General features: G+C 33.2%; 2 protein-coding genes across 2 annotated transcripts; one reads left to right on the top strand and one right to left on the bottom strand.

The window, feature by feature from the left end:
• Positions 1-1,307: 1,307 nt before the first annotated feature.
• On the bottom strand, positions 1,308-16,443 carry LOC106121028 (arf-GAP with dual PH domain-containing protein 1). Its single transcript, XM_013316508.1, has 7 exons — positions 16,232-16,443; positions 8,642-8,867; positions 6,499-6,672; positions 3,860-4,036; positions 3,252-3,487; positions 2,503-2,697; positions 1,308-2,109 (listed from the first exon to the last, which is right to left on the bottom strand). Exons 1-7 carry the CDS (start codon positions 16,311-16,313, stop codon positions 2,045-2,047), a joined length of 1,155 nt encoding a protein of 384 aa, XP_013171962.1. The 5' UTR covers positions 16,314-16,443; the 3' UTR covers positions 1,308-2,044.
• A 1,164-nt stretch (positions 16,444-17,607) lies between these two features.
• Positions 17,608-22,494, top strand: LOC106121016 (WW domain-binding protein 11). The gene is made up of 10 exons (XM_013316491.1): positions 17,608-17,823; positions 17,914-18,039; positions 18,528-18,625; positions 18,877-19,023; positions 19,485-19,595; positions 19,844-19,999; positions 20,437-20,684; positions 21,000-21,151; positions 21,651-21,896; positions 22,247-22,494. The coding sequence occupies exons 1-10, from the start codon at positions 17,760-17,762 to the stop codon at positions 22,456-22,458; spliced, it is 1,560 nt and encodes a 519-aa protein (XP_013171945.1). The 5' UTR covers positions 17,608-17,759; the 3' UTR covers positions 22,459-22,494.
• Positions 22,495-27,939: the final 5,445 nt, after the last annotated feature.

The raw sequence follows: 27,939 nt of genomic DNA, 5'->3' as shown, positions 1-27,939 counted from the left end.
AAATGCGACATTCATTCATTCTAACAAACTATAATGTGAACATTTTCAATACCTTATAATATTCACATTTACATAATGAGCTAAATTATTGCGTTAATTATTTACATTCTCTTATTTTAAGAAGCATACATTTATTACTTTCTCATCCACTCATTGACTAACTCAGCCTGTTTAACTTAAAGATAAAGCTACAATACCTTTAAAACGCTACTTGAATAAATATAGATTGGACTTGTCCTAGCGAGATATTTTAAAAAAGTTACGTTTTTTACGTAATACAAAAATTACAAAGTATCTACCAAATTGTAATAATATATAAAATGTATAACATCATAAGACAATTATATGTCTTTATCACTAAATTTATGTTGGTTATTATATTGTAAGACTCATTTAAAAAGGTTTTGTTATTTTTAGTTTGCGATAAGCAACTTAAAAAGCAGGGATGTACCAACTTAGTAAATGAAGGGAATCGAATATAGCGAAATTTAAATTTGGTTGCAAAAATATATTGAATTCGTTTTAAGACTTATATTGCACGATGTTAATAGAATTTTATCGATGTATCAAATGTTTTATCGATAAATAAAAAAATGTTGGACATCCCTATTTAACTGTTTTTGTATTATTTATTTATTATTGAACGCAATTAACGTTTTTTATCTACATTCAATTCTAATTATGAATTAATATGAGAATTCCCTGTAGAATGTCTTTTACTATAAATGAGAGAGCGTAAGTATTTTTTTTTATAAAAATGCCATAATTTCTACGATTACTGATAAATATTACGGGTACATATCGGTATTACAGCTATTTAAAAATGTATCATTTAATTTTACAAAACAATGGCCAAAACGTCGAGTGTCAAATACAAAATACTATTACAAAAAAAAAATAAGTTTCGTCTTGTGTTCTAATTTTAAAACATTTGTCAGCAAAAATATGGTTTATTTATGAATTTATTACCAGAATTTGAATAGTAAATAATTTTTTTAAACAAAATTTTATTAATTTACTGTGAGTATTTCGTTTTGTCCATTGTTTTGTAAATAATCAGATTATTATTTGTGCGTATTGATAGATTAGCAGAACCCAATAATAGATCCATCTTGAACTTTCGCTTATCAAAAGTTTTTTTTTTTTAAATTCATTTGCTTTTAATTTAACTAAGGATCACACTAGACACTGAAACACGCAGACTTTTGTAATGTCTAATATTATTATTAAATTATTTTTAATCTATTTCTATCTTCGGATCGATAGTTAGGATCGATTATTGGGTTCAGCTTTACAATTATTTAGTAATGTAGCAAAACTTCTCTTCATATAATACATCAAGATTATACGACAAACATTCATTTTAATTAAAAAATAATAATTTACTCACATAAATTATAGATTCAGTCCCTTTCATTATAACACTACATTTGTATAAGTTAAAGAAAATATTTTAAATAATTTAAATATTAAAGTATACTCCCTTTTGTAAAAACAAATAAAATATTTTACTTTTTTTTTCCTGTCTGGCGTAATAAAACAACAAAATTAAATTCAGGCAACATTATCGAATCGTTTCGAAAAAATCGATTTGAAAAAAAAAAGTTTATGTATAACATTTCATTTATGATAAAGAATAGGCATATTGTATTAAAAAGAAAAGGCGGGAATTTATTGGAAAATCAAACTTTTAACTGTAATATTAATCTATAATATAAAAATGAACCGCAAAATGTTTTGGTAAGCGCATAACTCAACAACGCTTGGACCAATATGGCCAATTCTTTTTTTTAAATGGTCCTTGAAGTTCAAAGATAGTTTTTACGGCGAGAACAATTCGAATAATTGCCGGGAAACCCTCTAGGAACCTTAATTTATTCCCGGGCGGAAGGAGTCGCGGGCGACAGCTAGTGGATTATAAAAATATCATGAAAATGGGATGTCAGAGTACTTTTTGAATTGGAAAAGATTCGATTATGTTGTGAGGTGATACATTACAAAAGGAACAACCATTCCGGAGCTGAGCTACCGCGGTGCCTCAGAACTACCTGCCAGAGAATATGCTGATGGAATTCGATGACGTTCTTTTACGAACGAGGGTAGCTTCGACTGAAAAATAGAAATTTTAATTTTTAATTAACGTACTATTTTTGTGTTATTTTAAATATAAATATAAGCATAAACAAAAAAATATTTATACAAATTTATTATCATGAATCATCAAAAAATGAAAAATAGAAATGATTTTTTAATTAACATTCTAATTTTAAGCAAAGCAATTTTGCAAAAGATTTTAAGAAATTAATAATATTTGATTATAATTAAAAAAAATGTTTTAATAAAAAAATGATTCCAATTTGTTTTGTTTTAGATGACTACAGACTCTATAACAATTTATTACACAAACAGTATACTCGTTATATTTGCTTCTACATTGTAAGGTTTGTACTCTTTAAGCGTGAACATGTGTACAGTATGTCAAATAAGTGAAACACAACTTACTAGTAGAGTCCTGAGGTGTAAGGGGTCGCTTGATGGTCTGCTGTATGACAGCGAGCCAGCAGGCGCGGTCCTCGTGTGTGGTGGCGGCCAGCGAGTAAGTGCGCTCGGGCGTCACCACATGGAAAGGGAAACGAGCCTCTTTGCAACCGTTACCCGTGTTCGATACTTTGATACAGTACCCATTGGATTCGTGACCTGAAAATCAACAAATATGTTTAAGGATGATTGATGATTCAAGATCCCTGAACTGATTTATTTCTGGAAAGAAGCAAGCTAGCGCGTACCATCTTTCGACCAAATCTCCACTAACACCAGGTAGGATCGTGGTCAAGCGCTGGCTTATCAAACAAAAAAACAACTAATAACTTGGAAAAGAAATGCGATATTCTTAAGTTACACAAAAATTCCTAGGTCTTCAAAAGTGGGGTTCCGTTGCGTTACTTGGAGATCCCGGAAACTCTCATTGCACTTGAGTTTGACCACCGAGAAGGTTGTAAGGGGTCAAATCACACTAAAAGCTGTCTTCCTCCTGAAGGTTATCTTTTAAAGGTTTCTCAAGACACAAAAAAGTACTTTAAAAGTAGACACTGAATAATTGACAAAAATTACGAAATTTTCCGTTTTATGCAACATTTTTAAAGTCAAGTCCGCAATTTAAGGTTGGTAATAGAATTATTTTGTTACAATACTCTTTAGAATAAAAGACTCGAACAGACCATAGATAATACCATACGATATAATAGACATACCAATAAATATCTCTCCTTTAGGGTAAGCATCGAGCGGTTCATCGTGGTACATCAGTTTTCTGTTGTCCAAAGTGAACCATCGTCGGCGGTGCGCGTCAGACGACCGAGGCCCAGTCTTCCACAGCCAGCCTTCCCGGGCAAAGTCCTTTGGTAGCCGCAGAACCAGATCGGATTGGGGCGTTGATGGAAACGCAACTTGAAGCAGATGAAGTTTAGCGCAACGGATCGCCATGTACCTGGGAACGTTATGTCAGTCGTATGAAAAAACCCTTTATTAATATTTAGGTATTAAACTTTAGTTATTATGTTTGCTTGTAAAGATAAAACCCATAACAAACATTCAGGTAAAATTACAAAATAACTAAATATTATAATTATAACCTCAAATAAGTTAAACTTAGATATAATATACGTATTTAAACAGCTAATGATTCATTTTATTTTAAATTTATGAAAAATGAAAACAGGAAAAAATATACGCAGACTCTAATTTGGTTTGTTCAGAATTTGTTACTTCGGTCAGCTTTTATGTGAAAATGTGTAAATATCTTGCGATTCTGTTTGAAGTTTTCACTCCCGAATGGTCCTCTTTACATTGTAAGACTTACCAATAGTTAATAACTTCAGGGTCCTCATGATACACGTAGATATGCCTCGTTGAGCCATCTTTCATGAAGGTTAGCTGCATGGAGTTCATATGTCCGATCTTTGCTGGCGCGAAAGCGACATTTAACTCGGACAATCTGAGTACGCCCTTAGGTTCTTTGTTTTCTTTAACATGGTACCTGAGAGGAAACATCCGATTGAATAAAGTGTACAAACATACTTAGAATTTTTATTTGAACATTTGCTTCGATGATGTCACATGAGGATAATGATCAATGAACGTTGTTAGAATTTAAAAAGCGGCAATGTAATGATGCGTCAGCATTTGCCAAATATATTTGCGAACAACAAAACATGTTTACAATACGCGACAAAACAAGATATAAGACGATAAGAATATTACCTATACAGTTTTGTAGGGTCGAGCCGGAATAATTGTATATTTGAACGATTTGGACAAAGGTTTCATAACCGTAATTTGAATTTCGCTCTTACCTCCAACGAGCAAAGTTTTTGAGATGGAGCCGATCGAAAAAGCGACCGATACAACCCGTGGCTCGGCCACAGTCCTCACAAGGATGATGATACCTAAGGACCAGGCCGATTACATTTAAGCCAAACTAACGAGAACTTAATTTTAACTTTTCAATGAAATTTTGACAAAACAAAATCGGATAAAATACGATTGCAATTAATTTTTACAAGCGAAAACTCAAGATTAATTGATTTTCCTGTCTGTTTGAGTTATACCGCAGATAACAAATAAGCAACGGAGTATTTTATTATTTTTTGAATTTATTGTATTGATATAATATTTAAATATTTAGTATGGAGATAATCTTTTTAATACTTTGTTTACGTTCGGTTTACAGTTCTACAATCGCGTTGATTGATGCAATTCAATAATGCATTAAACCTATTTAAGGCACTACAGTGTTCACATTTAGCCGTTCTGGAGATACCTTCGAACAAACATCCATCTAAACTTTTGCATTTATTTATAATAGTAAGATTGAATCCTGTAAAATGTAATTCATAAATGTTCCTTTTCGACATTAGTAAGTGACGAAATGATTTGATTCTTGATGTTTGTTAAGTGCGTTGTTACATTTTACTTCATCAGACATCGTGACATAGTAACCGTGTTACTTTGAATTACTGTTGATTTAATAAAACGTCACAGTTATAATTTTTTGGTACTACGTCAGTATTTCACAAGAAATTGTTAACGCCCTATTGGGTTTGTTTGTAGAAAATATTAAGGTAATGTATGATAACGGTGTGTAATAGTTTTCTTTTTTCAAATTAGAGTTTTAAATGAATATACACAAACACGAAAAACTCGATTTGTTACCCTTATGAGTCACTTCGGAGAGGAAAATGTTTTTAACACCTCACTATTCGTAACCTTTTAAATCAGTTTAGAACGTGGAAATGGTAAGGGAAAAACGCACGTTTATATCCGTCTACCAAAAATATAAAAAAATAAAACAATTGACAAAATAATTTCGTTCCAATTTATGTAAGTAAAGATTTTTTTCCTTTACTATTTATAAACTTATCTTTGCGTCAAACGATTTGTTAGTTTTAAAATGACGTCGCAAGTCAATATTTGTATGAGCTTGACGTAGTAATTCATTTCAATACGAAGGTGTGGAAGTTTTCGTCGAGTATACGTCACCCGCCAAACAGACGTTCATTTTCGCGCCAAAATGTCAATCAATTTTTTAATTTTTTTTATGGCTTTTATACTTTGACAGGAGTTTAATTCACAGATTATAAATAGCTTGATACTTTTTTAAAGAGTAGAGAAATTATTTATTTTTTTAAATTATATTTCTTGTAACAAATACAACACAAGCGTGTTATGGACGAGGTAAACATTATGCTTCTGTAATATTTAATGAGGCAGGTGTATGGATTATCCAACATTATAAAAACATAATTACAGGCAAATGTGTAATTAAAATTAATGATGATAGAATAACATGCGAATTTTGTCTCGACATGAATACGAAATAATGTGTAGCGTTACATTTAATTACCGGAAATAATTAGCACTTTGTTTTTTTTTTATCCTAATGTAGAAATTGGTTTAAGTTAGATAGGATTTTGAATTTATTACAATAAACAGTTAACAGCATAATGTTAGCTCATAATTACAAATATTACTTTGAAATATAAACAAAAAGCGAAGCTCTATTTGGTAATAATATGTTGTAAAGGCGTTGAAACATTTTTGAAATTATGCACTGATGTAAATGATGAATGAAAATGTCTCCATATTTTTCTCCCTTTACAAGAATAGATAGCAAAAAAAAAAATGTCATCCTAAAGAATTTACACTTTACGAACAATTAGTATGTGGCCTTTCTGCTCTTATGGTCATTAAGGGAATCACAAGTAAGGAGTAGAAAGCCTTGATATAAAAGCAATGAATTCCAAATTTAAACTAAAAATCCTAAACCTCTAACTGTTTTAATTAATTAAATAAAAAATGTATAAATTAAAATTAAGACAGTGCGATATTACACATTTTTTTTAAATGACCAATGCTTGCAATGACCGTGCTTGACAACCATACCACATGCAGTTGTGTTATCAAAAGATGGTAGGCGCTAGCTATTTTAAAGTTACTTACTTCAAAGTATCCTCGTTTTCATTTAAAACAAACTTCCTTCGCTGGTAACGGCTGTCCTCTTTGCCTCGCTTCATCAAGAATCCCTCCATGTAGCCTGATAGATAGTTCTGCCGTTCCGGATGACAGAACTCTTCTCGCTCGTATTTAGCACGTATCCATTGTTCAATTAATACTCTGTAATTGTTAAGTTTTATCCATACATGAAAATATGTTTGAAATTAGCGTAATACCATACTACCTGTCGACCGCGACACCGTCTGCTAAATTAAAAAAAAACTGATCTGCCAAACTATGCTCTACATTTGTGTCAAATTATAACGAGATGCATAGAGTCGTTCAGGATATAACTCGTAACAAACACATCCATCCGTCTAAGCGTTCGCATTTATATTAGTAAGGTAAAACAAAAAGAAACCTTTGATTTGCAAAGCGCATAGACGTACTCTGACTCAAATTAAATATTACATTATTCAATTTATTTGAGCGATGTGATAAAGCATGTTTACATAGCAAATTACTTAGAAGAATGTGTAATGTAACAAATTACATAATATGTTCGTTATAAAATGCTAATGTATCTCTTTAGTGTTTACATATAGATTATAATATATCGTAATATGGTAGTATGCATCAAATTCACAAACATTTTCATCATTATAAAATCATTTGTATGTATGAGAGCAGAAACATTGAGTCTTTCATCATCATCAGCTCACTATACCCCACCGAGGGGCTCGGAGCCTACCCTAAGTCCAGGGTGATTAGGCCATAGTCAAACACGCTGGCCAAGTGCGGGTTGGTTGACTTCACACATATCTTTGAATTTCTTCTCAGATACGTGCAGGTTGCATCACGATATTTTTCCTTCACCATAAGAACGTAGGATAAATGTACAGATATATATCGGAAATCGAAAAACACACTGGTATATGGCGGGATTCGAACCCAGGACTTGCAGATTGCAAGTCAAGTGCTTGACCACTGAGCCACCGACGCTCCATTGATTCTTTAAATTATACTAATTCCATGACTATCCTAAAACATGTAATTGAGTAAAGCTCACTACAGACGTTCGATGCTACTGGCGAAAATATGGAGCGGGCTTAATTGACCTTTGCATACGAGTAAATCGATTTATTTATTGAATTTTAATCGTTTATCTTTTCTAAATATAATTCGATGTCGGTGATTTAACGGCTATTCACTTACGAGTTTGAAAAACACATAAAATATATTGAAACATCAAAGCCATTAAATTTACGACAAAAAAAAACAATTGAAAGGTCTGAAAGCAAGCCTCGATTTATTTATTAATTTGAGACATGAAGACAAATGATTATGTTATTTATATTCTTGGATTATTTATATTTTCATTTTCCAGTTTAAATTGGCTTTAACAAAAACTCTATTTGTTGAATAGATAACACAAAATGTTTTGCTTCCTCTTTCTTTCTAACCTCTTTCTCACATAATTCATAAAACATTCCGAAACGAATAATACAGTGGTGTTTTTTAACACTTCAAAGGAATAACTCTCTCTTGTGAATCATGAATGAAACATTCAGAAAGTAAAAAGAATTAAGAATGAAAAAAAGTAGTCCAACTAGGTGTGAAACTATTTAAAAGAATCGACCATAGACAAACCGGTTCTAATATATTTCGATTCATGTTACGCTTGTTAGATATACGTTTAACAATTCCCAAGCTATAATGATTTATTTTATAATTGTAAATATTTGTGTTCAATTAATTTTCAAAAAAATATATGATTGCCTAAAATAATTTTGTCAACTGTCAGTCCAACTTAAAACGGAAATTAAATTATTGATCATAAGAAATCTTACTAATATTATAAATGCGAATGTTTGGATGGATGGATGTTTGTTTGTTTGAAGGTATCTCCAGAACAGCTGAACGGATCTCGATGAAATTTGGCATAGATGTAGAGCATAGTCTGGAAGAACACATAGGCTACTAATTAGGTTTTTGTTTAATTTCTCATCGACGGAGTAGCGGGCGACAGCTAGTTTCAAGATAATTACTCTAATTCGTATTTCGATTTTGTTGGAATTTGGTGACAAATTATTTCTTCAAAATAAGCAAGCATAAAACATGCTTATTATTTTAAGATATATTTACTTACTGTGGGTCGTTCTTCGTAGGTCGTCGATAACAGGGTGGGACTCTCTCTTCGTATTTGTTCTTTGCGGCAGTGTTTCCTACTTCCTTCATACGCTGCACCTGTGAATCTTCCCAGCGGTCCAGTTCAAGATGCTTTACCTTGCTGATGTGGGCCCCCATACTGCGGTGAATACTGGCACATCGCATGCAGATGAAAATGCCCAAGTTGTACGACGCCCAGTCCGGGTCTGGAAAGAGAAAAAAATCTTACTGCATTTAGAATTGCTATGTAGTCCACTGTGACAACATTAAGAAACTGAAAGAGACTATAACTATAGATATTAAAATTGTTAGTTAATAATCTCAGTAGCGTCTAACCTATGCTGAAAGTGTGAACCTAACCTAACCTAACCAGTTATGATTTGAGCACAGATTGGGAACTTAGAAAGCACGAATAAAGTTAATTTTGATTGATTTTATCTAAACAACAGCAACGACAAAAGCAACTATGCTTACGACTTCGTCAGCGCAGAATTAAAAAGTAGGCTTAGTTAATTCTGCATATATTAACGACCTTAGAGTAAAGGTCCCGTCAAAATTCATGGAGCCGTTCCTGAGATTACAAACTCGAATTTGTAGACCGACAGACACAAGGACAGACAAAATTTAAATAAAAAATTGAATTTCGTAATGTTATAAGCAACGCAAATACATTATGTACACGAAATACGATTTTTTTTCTATATAACTTTAATTTTATTGATTATATAGATAGGTAGATCCATATAATTGGGTGTCAATATCCAAAAAGTGAATTTTGCAATAACTGATCGCATTTGCTTGATGCTTAAATAAATAAATAAAAACTATAATAAAGATATGAAAAAATATAATTAAGTTTAATAATTCATTTGTAAATATTAAATTACCTACTAATGTTAATCATTTAACCACAAAATTTACAAAATTCAAAATAAACAACATTAGAATCAGAGTTGCAAGCGCTTATTAATATGTGAGTTATTTATGTATACTAAAGTGGTCAATAAATCCGCAATGATTAGCAGTATGTCATTACAGTTGAATAATTAAAGTAAAGATGACTTCATTAGCCCAATCAGGATGATAAGAGAAATTTAATTTCATGTTTTTTTTTTTTAATTTGTAATTTAATGAAGGTTGTGCCGTGCAGTATTACCTAAGCGAAGACAACCAAGAGGTTTTGCATTGTAATTTTTGTGTTAATTTTAATTAGATTTGTTGTTTTTAAATGTGTTAAGTATTTGAGAGTCGTAAAGTAATTGTCGATAACAAGTAGTTTGTTTGTGAGCGCGTAGGGTCTATCTACGCTTATCTAGGTGCGATAACGGCGCCGCATTTTGTCAACAGAGCAGGAAATTTTGATGACGTCATTCCGCAAACATGACGCGTCTAAAATAATAATATAGGAAGAAACATCACTCAAATAGACTAATATTGATATGGGTGTGGACTCTGCGTATAACAAAAATATGAATGAAATATACACGCCCAACTTGGAGCAAGAAACGATAAAAACCGCTCCATGCGATGGTCCGAATCAAAATAGAATAAGACGTAACAGCTCTTAGCTCCCGCGAAGTTTCTATAAGGAAACCTAACGATGTTAAAAAAATAATTCGGCTACAAGAAGTTTATTACGATATTTAATGCAATAAAAATGTTCGTTTAGGAGATTTTGGAAAAAAACATCAATTAAATTTTACTAATATTATAAATGCGAAAGTATAGATGTTTGTTAGAACATATCTACAAAACGGTTCAACGGACCTCGATGAAATTTGGCACTGATGTAGAGCAAGGCTACTTAATAAATTTTATTTAATTGTCGCGGGCAAAAGCTAGTCTTTATATAATTTTGTTGTTAGTCAATTGCAGAGTAAATCCACTTTAAAAAAATGTTTAATGTACGAGGTATCACAGTCTTGGATAATAATGTATCAGGTTTTTAATTGGAAACGGAAACCATTTGAATACTTTAGTTTTTAATTGCGTAAAAAATCTTTTAACATTTCGTCGAATTCACACAATCGTCTTGTGAAAGGTAAAGCAAAGCGTACACAAACAATCTACCTCGTGACGCAAGTAGAACATATCTTATCAAAACAACCTATACTTTATTTCTCATGATACCTATATTCAGAATAACAAATATAGCGAAAGCAAGATAAATTAAATAAGTTTAAACAGTTTTCGCAAAGCATCTGAACCAAATGATCTATAGGTTGTCTATTATTTTAGAAGAAAAAAAACTACACTGTCAAAAGTCGATTGAAGATCATTTAATATACCTGAACAAAATATAGGCGCTTGCATCACTTCGTTTCATGTTTACAAGCATTCGCATGTGTAGGTTCACACCGACACGACGTCACGAGACACACACATGCACAGTGCGGCCTCTCGACGTTCGTAAATAACACACGCGGTATGTTTTGGTCATAATAGTTGCGGGTGGATCTTCGCGTATGTTCCTAAACAGGTTTTGATGAGAAATGTTTCAACCAAATCAATTTAAGCAACAAATCTTGGATAGAAACGATCGCTAAACGAGCCGAGAGCTATTCTCACTTTTGTTGGCTGCTTCGGTGACCTGCCTTCATATATTGAACATCATATTTATTGAACCACTTGACTGTCGTGGCGGATGGTTATTGTTGTGCATTAACGATGCAAACTGGCCGGGTTCCGGTCAGCTGATATTCTAACCTCACAAATACCAGAGGAAGCTGAGTGCCGAGATTACGTCTCTTAACAAAGGCCTCTTACCTAATACAGTTTACAAGTCAAGTCGGTATCGGCTTGAAATTATTGACAAAAGGATTTCGTGAAAATGTGGATTAATGTGCAGCTAAATCATGTTAAACATCATGGCAGAAATTATAATAAAATCTTATAAATATAAATTTAAGACATTACAAGATAAGACACATATATGACGATATCTACACCAAATTAGTTAAAAAATATTTTAATAGTATGGAATTTTATTGAAAGTTTGAGAAGCGCTTCGCATTGCTGAGGTTTCACATCATAAATAAATGAATAATACAATTACTAATCGTCTATTTATATATAATAAATTAAATTATAAACCTTTATACGATAAAAGTCGCATTCACCCTTTTAAAACTATTTTAAGCGAATTTGAGTACATCCTAACAGAAGAACTCAAGCATACCTTAAATAAGGGTTGACGTGGTTGACTTCACCCACCTATTCGAATGTCCTAAACCCCTCTGTTCCTCATACGCATCATCGCGAGGCCACGGACACGCTTGCCCTTTCGTCCGCCACCTCGCCTGCGTCAGCTGCCGAAGCAGCTCCCACTAAGGGGGAGGGCCTACCTTCAGCCTGGATCCCCCCGTATCCAGCGCCCTAGGGCTGTTGCGGGGGGGCGAGGGTGGCGATTCGAATGCCCTCGCATATCCAGGTTGCATCACAATATTTTGCGAATGAATATGTGATTGTTAATTCAGATTGCTTACGAATATTATGCGGATTTTTAATTCCTTTTTCTTGACAGAATTTTAGTGCAATTTGCATAAAAGTATGTTCTATCAATTTTTGTCGTAATATTCAGCGGACATTATGTTATCAGTCATTATACTTCTGCAAACGACCTTCATTGTACGTCAATGACTAACTTTACCTAATAAGATAAGATGCTTTTTTAATTTAACAGAAATACCTAATTACTTGATAAATTAACAGTTATTTTTTTTAAAGAAATGCAGATGACAGATATAAGTCTATTTTGAATAAGTAATGAATATAGATGAACGTATAACATTAAATTAATTCATGAATGATTTTTATCAGAACACTAGATGACGCCTGCGACTTTGTCCTCGCGGAATTAAAAATTAAATAGTTGCCGATTCTCAGAACTACTCAATATGCATATAAAATTTCTTAAAAATAGGTGATGCCGTTTCGAAGGAGTATGGTAAAATTGGGAACACGAAAATTAATACTTTTATATTATTACCTTTGTAGTATGGAAAACATTTCATCCCTCTTATTTTCTTTGAAAAAACAAAGATAACGATATTTTTGTAGAGGTATATCGGGACTGGAAACTCGTGATAATATGTAATTAACATAAAAAGCAGTTATTATCAATGTATGGTAAATTGACGACATTCAATGATATCAGGGCCGATGTGTTTAAGGTCATTGAACTTGTATGCACGATTATCGTAATAAAATAAACATAGAATTAACTCCATAGCAAATATCACAACATAGTAGAAATTACATGATAAGTATTCTCGATAAATATGTGTTTAAAACATCGGCGTAACACAATTATTGGATGAGAACAGAATATTATTGTAATAAAACTCTATAATTTAAAATATACTATGGAATTTTTTTAACGTAAAATGTGCGATTTTATACAACTTAAAACAAGCGATAAATCTTTTAAATGCAAGACCGATCAGATACACAACAATTAGGCGATACTTATGTACAAAAATAATCTATTAAAAGTTACCAAGTTCAGTAGAATCTGGATAAGTGAGAGTCATCGTGCCGGTTCCGAATGACTCCTTAAGCGAAAAACTCTGGTTAGCAAAAAATACATAAGCTAGAAAAATATCGCGGACCTTTGGATCTTTGGACCAGATTCGACTGTATTTATTTTGCAATTTATTTGACAAATATGTAGGTTAAATTTTGTAATTATAATTTTGAAACCTTTCATTCATTGGATTTTATAATTGGCGATTAAAAAATAACATGTGAAAATGTAATTAACGTCAGTCATTTCGGATAATCAGAAGGTACAGCGTCAGGTATAAAAAAATAAATTCGTATTACGGAAGCAACAGAGCGAACAATCAATCCCGTTAATCACAACATAGTGTAAACGTTGAAATAGCAATTAAATGAAAATGATATAATAATATACGTAACGAATATCAGAATAAATAATAGACTTAAGGTTTTTTCTTACCAGGTCATCGTCCGAACAGAGCTGAACACGGTAACTTTTCGTTAGAAAGACATAAATCGGTATTTTTCCGGGAAAGCATCTTTTTATAACGATGTAAAAAGAAGTTAGTTACAAATGGACATGATCTGTTTAAAAGTGTAAAATATATTTTTTTACTTAATAACGATGCTCGTGGCTTTGCATGCACATATTAAAAGAATTTTGGCATTTTCCTCGCGGATGGACAGCTAGTCACATAAATGTGCGATGCGAGTACGCATAGGAAGAGATGGATAGATTGCATGAAAGGTGCCAAGAGGACGAAAACTGATGCACTGGCCCTACGTGAGTAACAGTAATAATAGATATTATTTCTTAAAAAGTAGTAATTCACTATCTTTCACTGTCCTCACACTCATATATAAATATAATATAATCAACCTTCGTTTAAAAAAAAAAAAAAAAAAACAAACAATTTTTAATACCAGTGTTACGATTTTTACCGCAATTGTCAATTATACTACCCGTAAAAAAAGGATAAGTCTCAAAGGAAATTGAAAACAGCCTGTGAACTGATGGTCCATAGATATGGTAACGCATCGGTTAGTCATAGTTCGTTAGTGTACCATAGTTTTTACATGATTGACGGACAAAGAAATCTATTTTCCATTTACATTTTCGGGGTCAAAATATATTTTTCAACAAACAAAATGCTGTACAGAGTATGATAAACATTTAACAGTTTGATGATAAATTTCAAAATGAGAAATAAGCTTACAATATGGCAACACGACGAAATCCAATAGCTCACATCAAACCACCGAAACCACAAATGTAACTCACAATTGACTTATTTAGTTAAAACAAGCTATGTTAATAATTAATTTCACATACATGGTAGGGAAGGAATACTAAAAATGACTAACGATGGGTTTCTGAGGTCAAAAATTTTACCCGTTTTAAACATATTGTTATCTCTGTTTTGTTAAATGTAATGAAAGGGATGACGATATGTTTTATACAGAGGTTTTTATTTCAGAAACCAACGGTAAACAGGACATGCAAGGTAAAGCATTAACTAAAAGAAGAATTACGTCACTACTAAATTCTAACTAGAAAATAATTTTAAAACAACATTACGCCTGAATCTTACCGATCAGAGACTAAATAAGAGCACTATAGATTTATCTATAAACCAAATAAAGAACAAGATAAATCACATGTTTCTGTTTTAAGTCGTAAAGAAAGAAATTCAGAAAGAAAATCGTAATCTTTGTCTATCCGACTGGGTTAAAGCGTTAATTGTGTTATTATTTTTTACAAATAATTAATAGAATTATGTGAAATTATTTAGTGCAGCGTTATTTATGATAATATTTACTTAACATAAGAACATAAACAACTAAATGATTATTAAACAAGCTAATTAATATCAAAATAAATAAATTAATTAATACAATGAAATCATAACATTTGACCAAATTGGCCATAATATTTACCTACAAATAAATCTCCATCAGTATTGTAAAATTAATTACAAATTAAAGTAATTACTGTGCAAACATCGAAAATATTTATTATACAAATTTTAAAATTCAGGCCACTAAAAACCTTATGAAAAAAAGGCAGTAGTTATGGAATTAAAAAAAATACAAGAAATTTTGAAATACACTTTAATTTATTAAACTCAATGAACACTAAGCACGCAATGGTAATTTTTAAAGTGTTAAACAAAAAAGACTAAAGATTTTTTCTTTTCATAAAAAAGTAGTAAACGTAATATTCCACACTACGACCATAACTTCCATGACGCTAGGATAAAAAAAAATCCTAGTTTAATTAAAACTCTAAAACTGGAATAACTAAAAGCGTGAATAAATAATACGGTATTCGCGCTCTTTTTTATAAACACTATTTATTTTCTTAAATGCATTAGTATCGTGTCATCTTAAGAAGTATTATAAGAAAATAATAGGGTTATAGTTTAGAAGTAGATAAATGTATAATAGTAGAGTAGACGCCTGGAGTGCTAAAGGACGCAAGCAAAGGAACTTGTGGTATGACTCATCTGTTGTACAGACATTGATTGTTCCGTTACCATTTAGACATCATATTATCTAGATATATCTAGATCACATCTTACTCTAATGAACGCATGTCGATATATAGACACCTGTATAGATATATCAGAGTAGTCTTAGTAATCAATAACAATTATCTTTATAACAAAAAAAACTACAGTAAAACATTTTTAAGTTCAACGTGTCGACGTTAGGTCTATTTCTAAATGAAAAAATAAAAAAAATTACATTGATATTTCAATATAAACATCGAAGCATGCTTTCCGCCAAAGAAAATCAATCCTCAATTAGCTGCTACCTATTTAGGCTCTGTAAACAGAGACCTTAATCATTTTATTTATAAGATAACTACGACTCTACATGACGAAATTGAATTTCAATGTTATTACGCTCTATGTTGATTATTTGTTTTGATTGAATGCATTTTACGTCGAGGTCACTGAACTCCGGAGCATGGACGCACTTACGCCCCCCGCCTGTTCACTACCCCATAGAAATACCACGTTTTACGAGTTAAGATTAATCACAAGTTAAAAACACTGTAACATACCTTCGCTTCCACAATCGGCACACACATTATTTCCACTTTTCTTTAGCAACTCCTGTAACAATTTCTCGTTATGATCTACCATCGTGGAACTTTTGCATCAATAATGAAGACACACGCTACTCGCGTACGTCGCCGCCCGAAAGTCGAACGCACGCTTCGAACGCGACGAGCGATCTCTACTGCGTGCGGGCGAGGGAGCGAGCGAGACTTCGACTTCGACCCGACGCGACGCCCGAAGCACTCTCGGTTCAACGAGCCGACGTCTCGACGAGCGCCGACATACGTGAAAACTTCGCTATTTCACCCACTCGTACACGAAAACGGTTAGGATGAATGAGATAGAAAGAGAGGTCTAGTTTCGGTACATGAATGAAATCTGTGAGTAGTAAAATATACGATATAGGTATTTGTGCAGAATGTATAGTGGTGCCTCGTAAAACTTTTATTTGTGTGCGCATGGCGTAGTACGTGCAGCGACGTAATACAAACGCCTGCCGCCCGCCGGTCGTCGCGTCGGTCGTCGCCGTCTCGCGTAAATACTATGTAGACTTATGTATGAAGTCTCAAGAATACATACCTATCTACCAATACATATCTGATACTGTCTGAACATTCTGATAAAGACAACACAAACTTTATTGTGCGTTAATGTATTTCTAAATATATCTACGATTTTTTTTATAAATGTTGTAAAACAATATTAACATAGGATCCAAAAAGTACACATTATATCTACGGCGCGACGACTACTTCTAAATTAGAAAAAAATTCGAAGTTTTACTTAACTTTAGAGGAAGAGATATTCATTATTTTAGACTGATTTTATTAACAGTATTTTAAAAATACGAACTACTTTGTATGTACATTATAATCCGTTTATTATAACTCCGCTTATATTTAACAACCGCTTATTATGCAGTAATAACACAGCGAAGTTTTTAGTATAACGTGTTTGTTACTCCCCTTCGATGTCAATATAAACGGATTCCACAGTAATATGATAGTAACATTTGTTTTATTTAACTACTTTGACCTAGACAAATATTATGCAGTCAGTTATAATCAAATTGCAGCTCTTTTTATACGTGATGATATCTTACAAGACTTCCTGAATTTTCTAGTGCAATGTAGTTTGTACTTCTGGAAAATTGTAATTCATTATGCCCACATTCTTGATGTGATTTAATGGCAATAGGATACTATGACGACTACGGATAAAAAGGTATATAACCTTTTTATTCGTTCTTACTTTCAAGTGGAGACTATTTTGTACCTTAAATTTAATCTGCACTTAAAATATAAGATTTAAAATATCAACCTACTCTACTCCACTACTCTTTGAAAATCTTTATCTGTCACTGTCATTGTAAGAAGTTGTCACAGTTGTCAATTATAAAACAAGCAGCAGCAATATAATCCTATGTAAATTGCAAAGCTATTTCAGAATACTTGAATTTAAACTATATTATTACAATAAAAATAAACTTTGAGTGTACAAATAAGAATCAGTTAAAGTAAATAAGTAAAAATGGGGCGTCGGTCAATAAATACCACTAAAAGTGGTAAATATATGAATCCTACTGATCAAGCACGTAAGTATTGGATACAAAATTTAACTTCGATTTAAATAATACCTATTATATTTATATACTAACTAACTATCTTGAAATTTATGAATGTAGGAAAAGAAGCCAGAAAGAAAGAGTTAAAGAAAAATAAGAAGCAAAGACAATTGGTTAGGGCTGCCGTGCTTAAAATGAAAGATCCAACACAAATTCTTGAAGAGTTGCAGAAAATTGATGAAATGGGTAACTTTATATTCTTTATTACATTTTATTCATGGTCCAACACTCAAGATGCAAGATCTATCCTGCAGTGTTTTTAATTTCCCAATCCATGAACATAATAAAATATAATTTCTTAACTTCTAGTCATGGTTATGTATGTTGCTATTTGCTAGTTAGATTCTTCAATTCTCCATTATATTATAAATGCAATAGTTATTTTGTAAATAAGAACTTTTAGACATTATTAATTAGAATCCTTTGGCATTAATGGTGCGCTTTAATTACAAAGTCAAGTGTCAGTGAGGGGACATAAACTTCGACATTTTAGTAAGGCTAGTGTTGCGCGAGTACACCGGCGCAGTGTTGGATTTTCTTCTTAGAACAAAGTATGAAACATTTGGAACTGCTATGGAAATACTAAAACTGCAATGAACATTTAAAAGTTACGGGTTTGTCTGTTTCTAGTAATGGGGCTTTATGAATAATGATTATTTATTATTATTTTAAAGAGTACAATGTGCTGCAGCCTTCACCACTAAATGAAAAAGTTTTAAAAGAGAAAAGAAAAAAATTAAAAGAAACATTTGATAGAGTTCTCAAGATGTATGTAAGTAACGAAACTTTTTATCTCATTCATATGCAGTTAAACCTGGATAAGGGAGAAATCTCTTAAAGCCAGAGTGAAAATTGTCTCTGCTTTAATTATTAGAGAAATATTGAATTAAATTTGAAATTATCAATAAGCATACTAAATCCAATCTGTTATAATAACAAAATTCTTATCCTCAGAAGTTTTTAAACATTCAGTAAACATTTGTTTTGTGAAGCTAGAACTCAATAAATTTGTGTTTATTTCAGGACAAAGATGATCCGGAAAAATGGGTTGAACTTAAAAGACAGGAGATGGAGTACGAAAAGAGACGTGCGCATTTAATATCATATTATGAATCTGTGAAACACGCTCAGTCTGTGCAAGTGGATGATATTCCGTTGCCTACACTACAGGTAATCAAATTAAGCTATTACAACCCACTATGGGGCTCGGAGCATACCCTAAGGTATGGGTAACTAGGCTATAGTCAACTATGCCAGTGTGGGTCATCTTCACACATATCTTTGAGTTTCTTTGCGGATATGTCTAGGTTGCATCATTTTTTTTCACCTTAAGAAGTGTGATAAATGTACATATGTGAATCAAATCAAAAAACACATTGGTACCAACATAATTCATAAAAATTATTTTTGAATTTTAGTTTTTATTTAAGTTTGTTTATGGTTATGGGCTTAGATTGGAACTTGATACAGTCAAACCTGGATAAGTGAGAGACTAAGGAACTGCAATATTAATCTTGCTTATATAGGTTTCTCTGTACCCCTAGTTTTTCGCTTATAGAGGTTGTCTGAATTCCTCTATTCCATTCAATCTTATTTATATTTTGCCTCTAACTAAAAGTTGTCTTCTATAGGTTCCTGATAATTTAATATATGGTAATGTACCATCGCAAATCCCTTTGCCAATGGATGCTGTTCACACAACACTGCCAAAGCCTATTTTGAAGAAGGATTCTGTTTACAGAGTAAGTTTTGTTGTTTATTTATTCAATACTAGTTGTTGCCAGCGATTTCGTCTGCGCGGAATTTAAAAAAAAATTATTGCCTAAGTGTTCTCTCTGACTATGTTCTACATGTATGCCAAATTTTATCAACATCCCTTCTGTCATTCTGGAGATATATTCAAACACAGGACAAACTGCCAGTTGGCTTCATTTGAGAATTAAATGTTTATAGGTATAACATCTTTGCTTTTAGTATAAAATGTTTTTAGGAAAGGCCAGTAGGCATTGAACCACCAGGAGTGCCCCCAGGTCCCCCGCCTAACTACTCAATCTTAATATTCGAAGCAACAAGACATGAATCGCACAGGGAAAGGAAGAGTTTACGCTTCTCTGATTTCCCCGATGAAGGACCACCTGGAGAGACTGTAAGTTTCGAATATTTGCTTTTAATGGATTAAAAATATTAGTTATTTTGTTGTATTTCGGTATTTTAAAGTGTTTTTTTTTTTAATAATTGAAACTTGAATCAGTCATTGTCATGGAGTTGGTTTTGTATTAAGCATAGCCCAGCACCTGAAAACTTATAATACTTATTATGGAGTTCTGATCGAAAATCTCGGTATAAAATATGTACAGCAGAAATAACAATACGCTTTAAATGGGAATTTTGGTCTTTGAAACCCACAATTAATTGCATATTTTTACACATCATTTTGTTGTCCAAATTTTTGTTTACTAACTAATTCGTAGTCGTACAACTATTATTTTGTACAATTGCTGCTGCATTATTTGCAGGCGCCTACAAATATGAAATCTTACTTTTTTTTACATACTTGAAAATGGATTTAATTTTTTTCTTTAGCTCACGGGTATCACTTTAGATGCTAAAATGGCTATGCATAGCAAACATGCGCACGAGGACTTTGATGGCGAGGCGTTAGACGACGATCACCGTTCGTCTCCGCCCGCGTCTGCGCACGCGCACAAACCCACCTCATTGCAGCAAAGGATGCTGGCACTCTCCGGACAGAATATAGATGACTTCATGAAAGAGATGGAGGAAGTCCATAAGAAGAGAGAAAGGGATAGAGCTGCAGATTTGAATGCGAGGTATTTTACTGTAGACAATAGTACAAATAGTATTTACTAATTTAATTATGTAAAATTTTAAAGCTATCACGCCGCTGTAAAGTAGGTAGGCAGTGATTAAATTTGGAAATGAGTATATTTCAGACTAAAAAGTAGTCTATAACATGCCTGTGTGCATCCGTTACTTGTCAAAGTCCATATTATCTGGTACACACGCGGCCTTACAGTCAGACAGAATTAAAAAAAAAAGATTTTTATCAGTCACTCAAATACATGATGTGTACGTTTTTTGTTCTGTATGACATACAGACATACCAATGTTATGTATATGTATAGATTGAACGCGTTGAAGCGCACCGGCGGGGGCAGGGACAGTGACTCTGACAGTGACACTGACAACCACCACCACATGATGCATCACACCGACTTCGCGCTGGAGCCGCCCGGAGCTGAGATACGACAGATACCGCCGCCACTCTTACCACCTGGTAATATGTTAAATCATCTTATATATGTTAATTCAAATGTACATTATTCATCTATTTTTTATTTATGTGTTTTACTAGCTGTCGCCCGCGACCCTCCGCGCGGTATTAAAAACAAACTTAATAAGTAGGCTAGTTCTTCCAGACTATGTTCTACATCTATGCCAAATTTCAGCAAGATGCGTGGATCCGTTCTGGACATCCACCTAAACATTCGCATTTATAATATTAGTAAGATTTTTCTTTTCTTGTGTTTTGAAGTTAACATAGCACGCGGAATTAAGTTGTTCTCTTAGCGTTTAAGTATAGGAAACCTACAGTCTGTGTGAAGCAGTTAGCTTGTTTTTAAGATTGTAATACATTAATAGTTAGTAAGACCAGCCGTTCCTGAAATAGCCTGGAGCAAAAGCGAACTTTCTGACAGACAACAATAAAAAAAATGAAATGTTGTTCACGATACGACAATTTTATGAACTGTACAGATTTTGTGTTTTCGTAATAGGTTTACGACCGCCGATCCGAATGACGAGTGCCCCGCCGGGGTTGCCTCCAGGCGCGACGGTACTGGGTCTGGCGGGGGCACCGCCGGGCCCCCCACCTGGTCTGCCCCCGCGCGGGGCGCTGCGCCCCCCCGGCCCTCCGCCTGGCGCTCCGCCCCGCCTCCTGCGCCCGCTGGTGCCGCCCCCGCCCCAAGTCTCCGTGCTCACTGCAGCCCCACAACTCATACAGAAGAAAGATGCACCACAAGGTACATAGTTTTTTTTATCAAAACTATGATTATACTATTTTTTTTAGCTGAAACTGACTTTTTACCTCTGATATTGAATACTGAATAAAAAAGTTAGTAATCTTCAAATCAGCACTTTTCCTAGAAGACTTATAACGTAATTTTTTCCATTTTTTTTTATTTTTCAATGTTTTCGTTTTTCCTTTTTTTTTTAATTTTCACTTTTCTGTTTTTTTTTCATAATTACGTGTGAAAAGTAAAATTTTTATTTCGAAGTACTAAATGAATTAGAGTATGTTTTGTATTTTATTAGCTGTTCGACAGTGGAAACTCACGGTTAAATAAATTATCTTTCATAACAAACAATTTAGGTGCGACAATAAGCGCGAAGCCTCAGATCCGCAATCTATCAGCGGACGTGACTCGTTTCGTGCCCTCCGCGTTGCGAGTCAAACGTGAAGACAAGAAGAGTCGCCCTAACGCCAAAACGGGGGCCCTCCAGCGCCAGCTCGACGTGCCCAAGGCCCCCAGCAAGGATGACGCCTATATGCAGTTCATGAAGGAAATGGAGGGCCTTTTATAGTACTTTATTATGTTTTAATAAATTTTCGAATAAGTCGATATGTATTTTATTATATTTCCCATTTTATTAAACTGTGTGGTTTCACTCACCGGACGATTTATAAAGTACTAGCTGTCTCCCGTGACTTCGTCCGCGCAGCTTTAATAAAAAAAATAATTAGTAGCCTATGAGTTCTTATAGGTTATGTTCTACGTCTATGATAAATTCCAGCTAGATTCATGCAGTCGTTCTACAGATACCTTCTAACAAACATCCAAACATTCGCATTTTTAATATTAATAAAATTTATAAATCAGGTTATATATTTCGAAAGAATCCAAGTACGTTGTTTTTGTTACATCACATATGAAGTAAATAAAATGATTTGCAGTGTAAATTATTAACAATTTCTTGAGTAATTGACCATTAATTAAATAAAAATGTTTCTTCGTTTCATCGTTCACTGGTTTGCTTACATTAGACTTATATTGCGTGAGGTTAGTCGTTTGAATTACCTCATTAACCGTTGGTTTCTAAGACCAAAATCTTACTATCTTCTTACAAATATTACGTATGCGAATGTTTGGATGGATATTTGCTTAAAGTATCTCCAGAACAGCTGCAAAGATTTCTCTAAAATTTGGCATGGATATAGAACATAGCCTGGAAGAACACATAGGCTACTAATTTAATATTTTTCTTCCTGCACGCACAGAGTTGTGGGTGACAGCTAGTATCTGTATAAAACATATCGATATCCCTGTCATTGCCTTTGATAGAAGAGAGATACAAATATATTGTAAACGGGGATTTACGTCTCGGAAACCCCACTGAAGGAAGCTGTAATAGATGAAATAACGTCTCCTACAAATATTGTCAGTGCTTTAAAATTCATTTTTTAAACATTGACTTAAAAGAATTGTTGTTATATTAATGTAACACTTTCTTATATTAGTATACACTCCACACAGAATACATGGATGAAGTGTAGTAGTCCTCTTTCCCTTCCCACTTATAAGAAAAGGATGGGAAGTGGACTTACCGGATGAGAGGATGCATGGAAAGGGAAAATATTTTCTTTCTGTGCATCCTCTCCTCCGTCGATTAAAAGTAGGCAACGCATATGCAATTGCGTATGTCTATGGGCAACGGTCACTTCGCTATTTCAGCGATTTCAGGTGGCCGCTCGCTCGTTTGCCAGCTTGTGATCAAACCATCGAATGTGCAATCGAATTCACAATGAAAAGAGTAAGATGTGAAGTCGTTATATTTACTATTTTTCTAGAATTTTATCTTTGGCGTCTACTATAATTGTTTTGTGCCTATGACACTCTAGGTAAGAAGACGAGTCGAATGACACATCAAAATCGGTTCAATCCTTTAGGCTCTAGGTCGTCGCAATGTAATTTACATAATTAAATCCCCATACAAAAAAAAAAACCAAACTTACATATGCTCGGAAAACATTACCCTTTTTGATCACTTGGGTAATAAAAAGATGAATTATTGAAAACACTTTTATTTTTAAATTACCCGTAAACATTGGTTCAATAACTTTTGCGTCCTTAGTGTATCCTACCAAAGTTTAAATGATAAATGGCTGTGTTCCCACACATAGAGGTTAAACAGTGCAAACGTAATTTATTTTTTTACCCCTCAACGTTTTTTGGCAGCATTTGCTCACTGGCTTTCCACTGCGGAAACATTTATATCACACAATCATCATTATTATCATCATCATCATCACCTTTGTCTGTCCACAGTTGGACAAAAGCCTTCTACAGTATTCTGTCTGCGTATTTCGACATAATAAGGTTGGAGTTATAGATGTTTCACTAATCAAATGGAAATTAGCAAAATGACGTAATAACTAAAACTTCCTTTACCGTTAAAAATGTAATTTGCATAAAAACGCAAAACAAAAAAAATTTTCCTTCCGTGATCTTTACAGTCAGGTGTATCCAGTTGTTTTTCTAGTTATCTGGTTATTTTATAGAATATATTAATGTATTTAAAGTTTTGGATGTATGGATGGATGATAGAAGGTATCTGCAGAACAGCACAACGGATCTTGATGAAAGGCGTAGATGTAGAACATAGTTTGGAAAAACACCGATGCTAATTTACAAATTCCGCGCGGACGGAGTCGAGGGCGACAGCTAGTTGGGTATTATTAAAATAAGTATATATTAAATTTTTGATATTGTGTCCGAAAGTTATATCTTTTAACCGCCGTCATATTATATGTATAATAGAAACATAATAAAAAATCGCACGCGAGTCGCGACATTACATTTTTTTAGTTCATTAAAAGTTTTCATTTTTTTAACTTACATTGTTTTATTCAAATTAGGTAATAAATATAATTATAATCACCGATACGGTACTCGGACTTAAATTTTTATTAGTTACGCATTTAGCAGCTTACATGTTATTTGTAAAATAATTTGCCGGACGCAGTAGCCATAGCAAGCGTTCGAAGGGTTAATTCGTTTAAAATGTATTAGGAAACTTTGTCATATATTATGTAAATTATTCGAATAAAGTTAGTGTTGAGTAAACAAAGCGAAATCTTGAATATCCACAATGTTCACCGTACGACTACAAAACATATCGGTCTTTGACTGCCGTTTGCCTTTGTTCCGGGTAAACTCCGAAACGGCTGGAGCGATCTTCACGGGACTTTTAATCTAAGGTTATGTATGCTGGAGTAAAATGAGCTACGAAGAAAAATAGGGATGACGTAGTGGGCAACAGCTATCATACTAATATTGTAAATGCGAATGTTTAGATGGATGGATGTTTGTTTGAAGGTATCTCCAGAACGTCTGAACGGATCTCGATGAAATTTAGCACACAAATATAACATAGTATTGAAGAACGCATAGGCTACTAATTATGTTTTTTTCTTAAGTTTTATAAGTAAATAAAATCATCATAATTTCTAATCGAACTGTAATAGCGCCAAATCCGTGTACTGAATGGACAGAATTTTTTGAACCCGGTTCGGTCTGTTCAACAAAAGCAATGCGACGACAGTTGTGTTTTTACGCTGTTTTAAATACCTTATTTAAATGTGCCAATAACTTCATAATGACCAATGTTTCTCTACTTTTGTCGACGACAAGTGCCATTACCGGAAGCATGGAGAAAAACCTTCCCAATAAGGTTAAGATACCAAAAACTCTTTTATTTCCATATAATTAGTATATTTACGTAAAGTCACTTTGAGGCAATGTTTTTAAAAGAAGTAAAAACAACATGGATAGTAGCGTTGATAATCTTTTGTCTAAGAAAATAATAGATGTTGGTATATTTGTCCCTCATTTTAAACCGCCTAAGTCACAAAATAGATTTAAATAAAACCTCGGTAAATAAAGAGAAAAAATATTTGGTAGCTTGATCCGACATCCTTAGAGATTTGGGCTGCGATAAGAGATAATTAAAATAAAATGCTTCATTTTTAATGTAACTTTTTGCTTGCACTGTGTTTTCCAATGCACGTGGAATTCAGCTATTTAGTTTTTGAAAAGATATCCTTTTGCAACACTCGTATCACGAGTTTAAGGAATTCAAGCCAAAGTCCTTTAACGAGTATCGATTAACATCCTAAAAGTTAAAAGATCAAGGACAATCAGACCAATGAATCACGAACAAGTTCCAACAAACAATTCTTTGTATGCCTTTTTATATTAAACTTAATACAACTAAATTATATTATCTTGGTATTTAAATATGTTCTATTTATGTCATGTGATGTTTTAGTTAATTAAAAATCTGACAACACGATTTATTTTTTGTTTCGACAAAATTATTTTACACTTTGTCATTTCCTTCTAAACGTTTATCAAAACGCGTACAATGATTTAAGAATTCTTTTTTATTTATATAGTATAATATAGATGCGCATTAATGGTAAGAATTCAGAAAGTATGTGATGTGTACTCCCCTTTATAGCGGAATGCATTTTCCGTGGCAATTACAGTCAAATTTAAAGTGCAGTTTCGCTAATTGACTTTTTTATTCGCTACCTTACGCGTGAAGTTCAACATTGAAGCCCTGAATTGGTAATTAGGGTTGTCAACTTGTGATACACGTGGATACGGAGATTGACTACTCGTTCAACCTTGATCCTAAGAGAAGGACAAAGAGTGCGTCTCCTGCATCGATTAAAGGGCAACGGTCTCATCGCAATTTCGGCAAATTGAGGTAGACCGCTTGTTCGTTTGCCACCTTATAATATAAAAAAAATTTGTTTTTTACTACCCGCTCTGACCTGAAAACATCGATTCGACATTCATGGTTCACGACTAGAGCTTGATGGTAGCCCTGGTGGCCTCGTAAAGAGTAATGAGTGAGTAATGCGACAATTGACTGTTTGGGGTCGAAATGAAATGTCGCTCCGTGTTTGTAAATCTTTTAAATTACTTCCTGTATTAATCGATCGGAAAAGAAACAAAAATACTCATAGCAATCGCTCAATCGTCATAACACATTTCTATACAAATATTAAAGCTGCCTTTGTGTAATTATAAACGATATTTTTAAATAAATTTTACGAATACAAAACAAGTTTTCTTATATCAGTTTTTAAAAATAAACATATTTTTAAACGGTAATTAGATTAACTCGTAAAATATAATTCAAAAATTGTTTACGCCAAAAGGAGCAAAGTTTTGGTCTTAAAATTATACATTACAAAACAAAGGAAATATAAAATTTATTTATAGAGAAAATGAATCATATTCAATTCAGGCTTTAGGAGGTTTAAACTATATAATATAACAATGGAAGAAACATACATATAAACCTACCTTTAGACATTATTAGTTAGAATCCTTTGGCGCGAATGGCGCGCTTTCATTACAAAGTTCAGTGTCAGATTGATTAGTGAGGGGACATAAACGTTGACATTTTAATAAGGCTAGTGTTGCGCCAGTACATCGGCACAGTATCGGATTTTCTTCCTAACACTACATACATAAAAATGTATTGCACGGGTATGAAACATAATAAACTCATCTAAAGTAATCTCAAATAAGCCCGCGAAAAAGACTCTCCTCTTGTCAGTCGGTTGAAAAATAATACAAAGTTGTCACACTTCTCTACTTCTTTAGTAAACTTTTAGAAAATGACTTGTCTTTTCGATACTTCCTGGATTATTTGACTTCGAAATCAATACTGTTGATATACATATTTGTGTTTGTAATTTAACATAAATTATCAATTAAACGATTGTTAACTATTACGCGTTTTGTTTTCGAGATTTTTTAATTGGAAATTCGTTAATATATGCGTCGGACAATGCCAGTTTTTGACATTCTATTGTAATTTGTGAACTCGTTTAGCCTAAATTGTTTGATTGGAGACAATCTAAACTCCAGTTTTTAACATCCATTGCTGATTGGTAAAGTAAATAGATACAGTATAGTAAATTGAATAGACTAGAAAAGATATTTTTCTTGTCGTTCTATGTTCGACCGATGGCTTTACTTAAATTTA

This window comes from Papilio xuthus, unplaced genomic scaffold (genome assembly GCF_000836235.2).
Source record: "Papilio xuthus unplaced genomic scaffold, Pxut_1.1 DF826945.1, whole genome shotgun sequence".
NCBI classification, from domain to species: Eukaryota; Metazoa; Arthropoda; class Insecta; order Lepidoptera; family Papilionidae; genus Papilio; species Papilio xuthus.
Note: the sequence above shows the minus strand (reverse complement) of the source record. Positions and strands in the feature narration are given on the sequence as shown.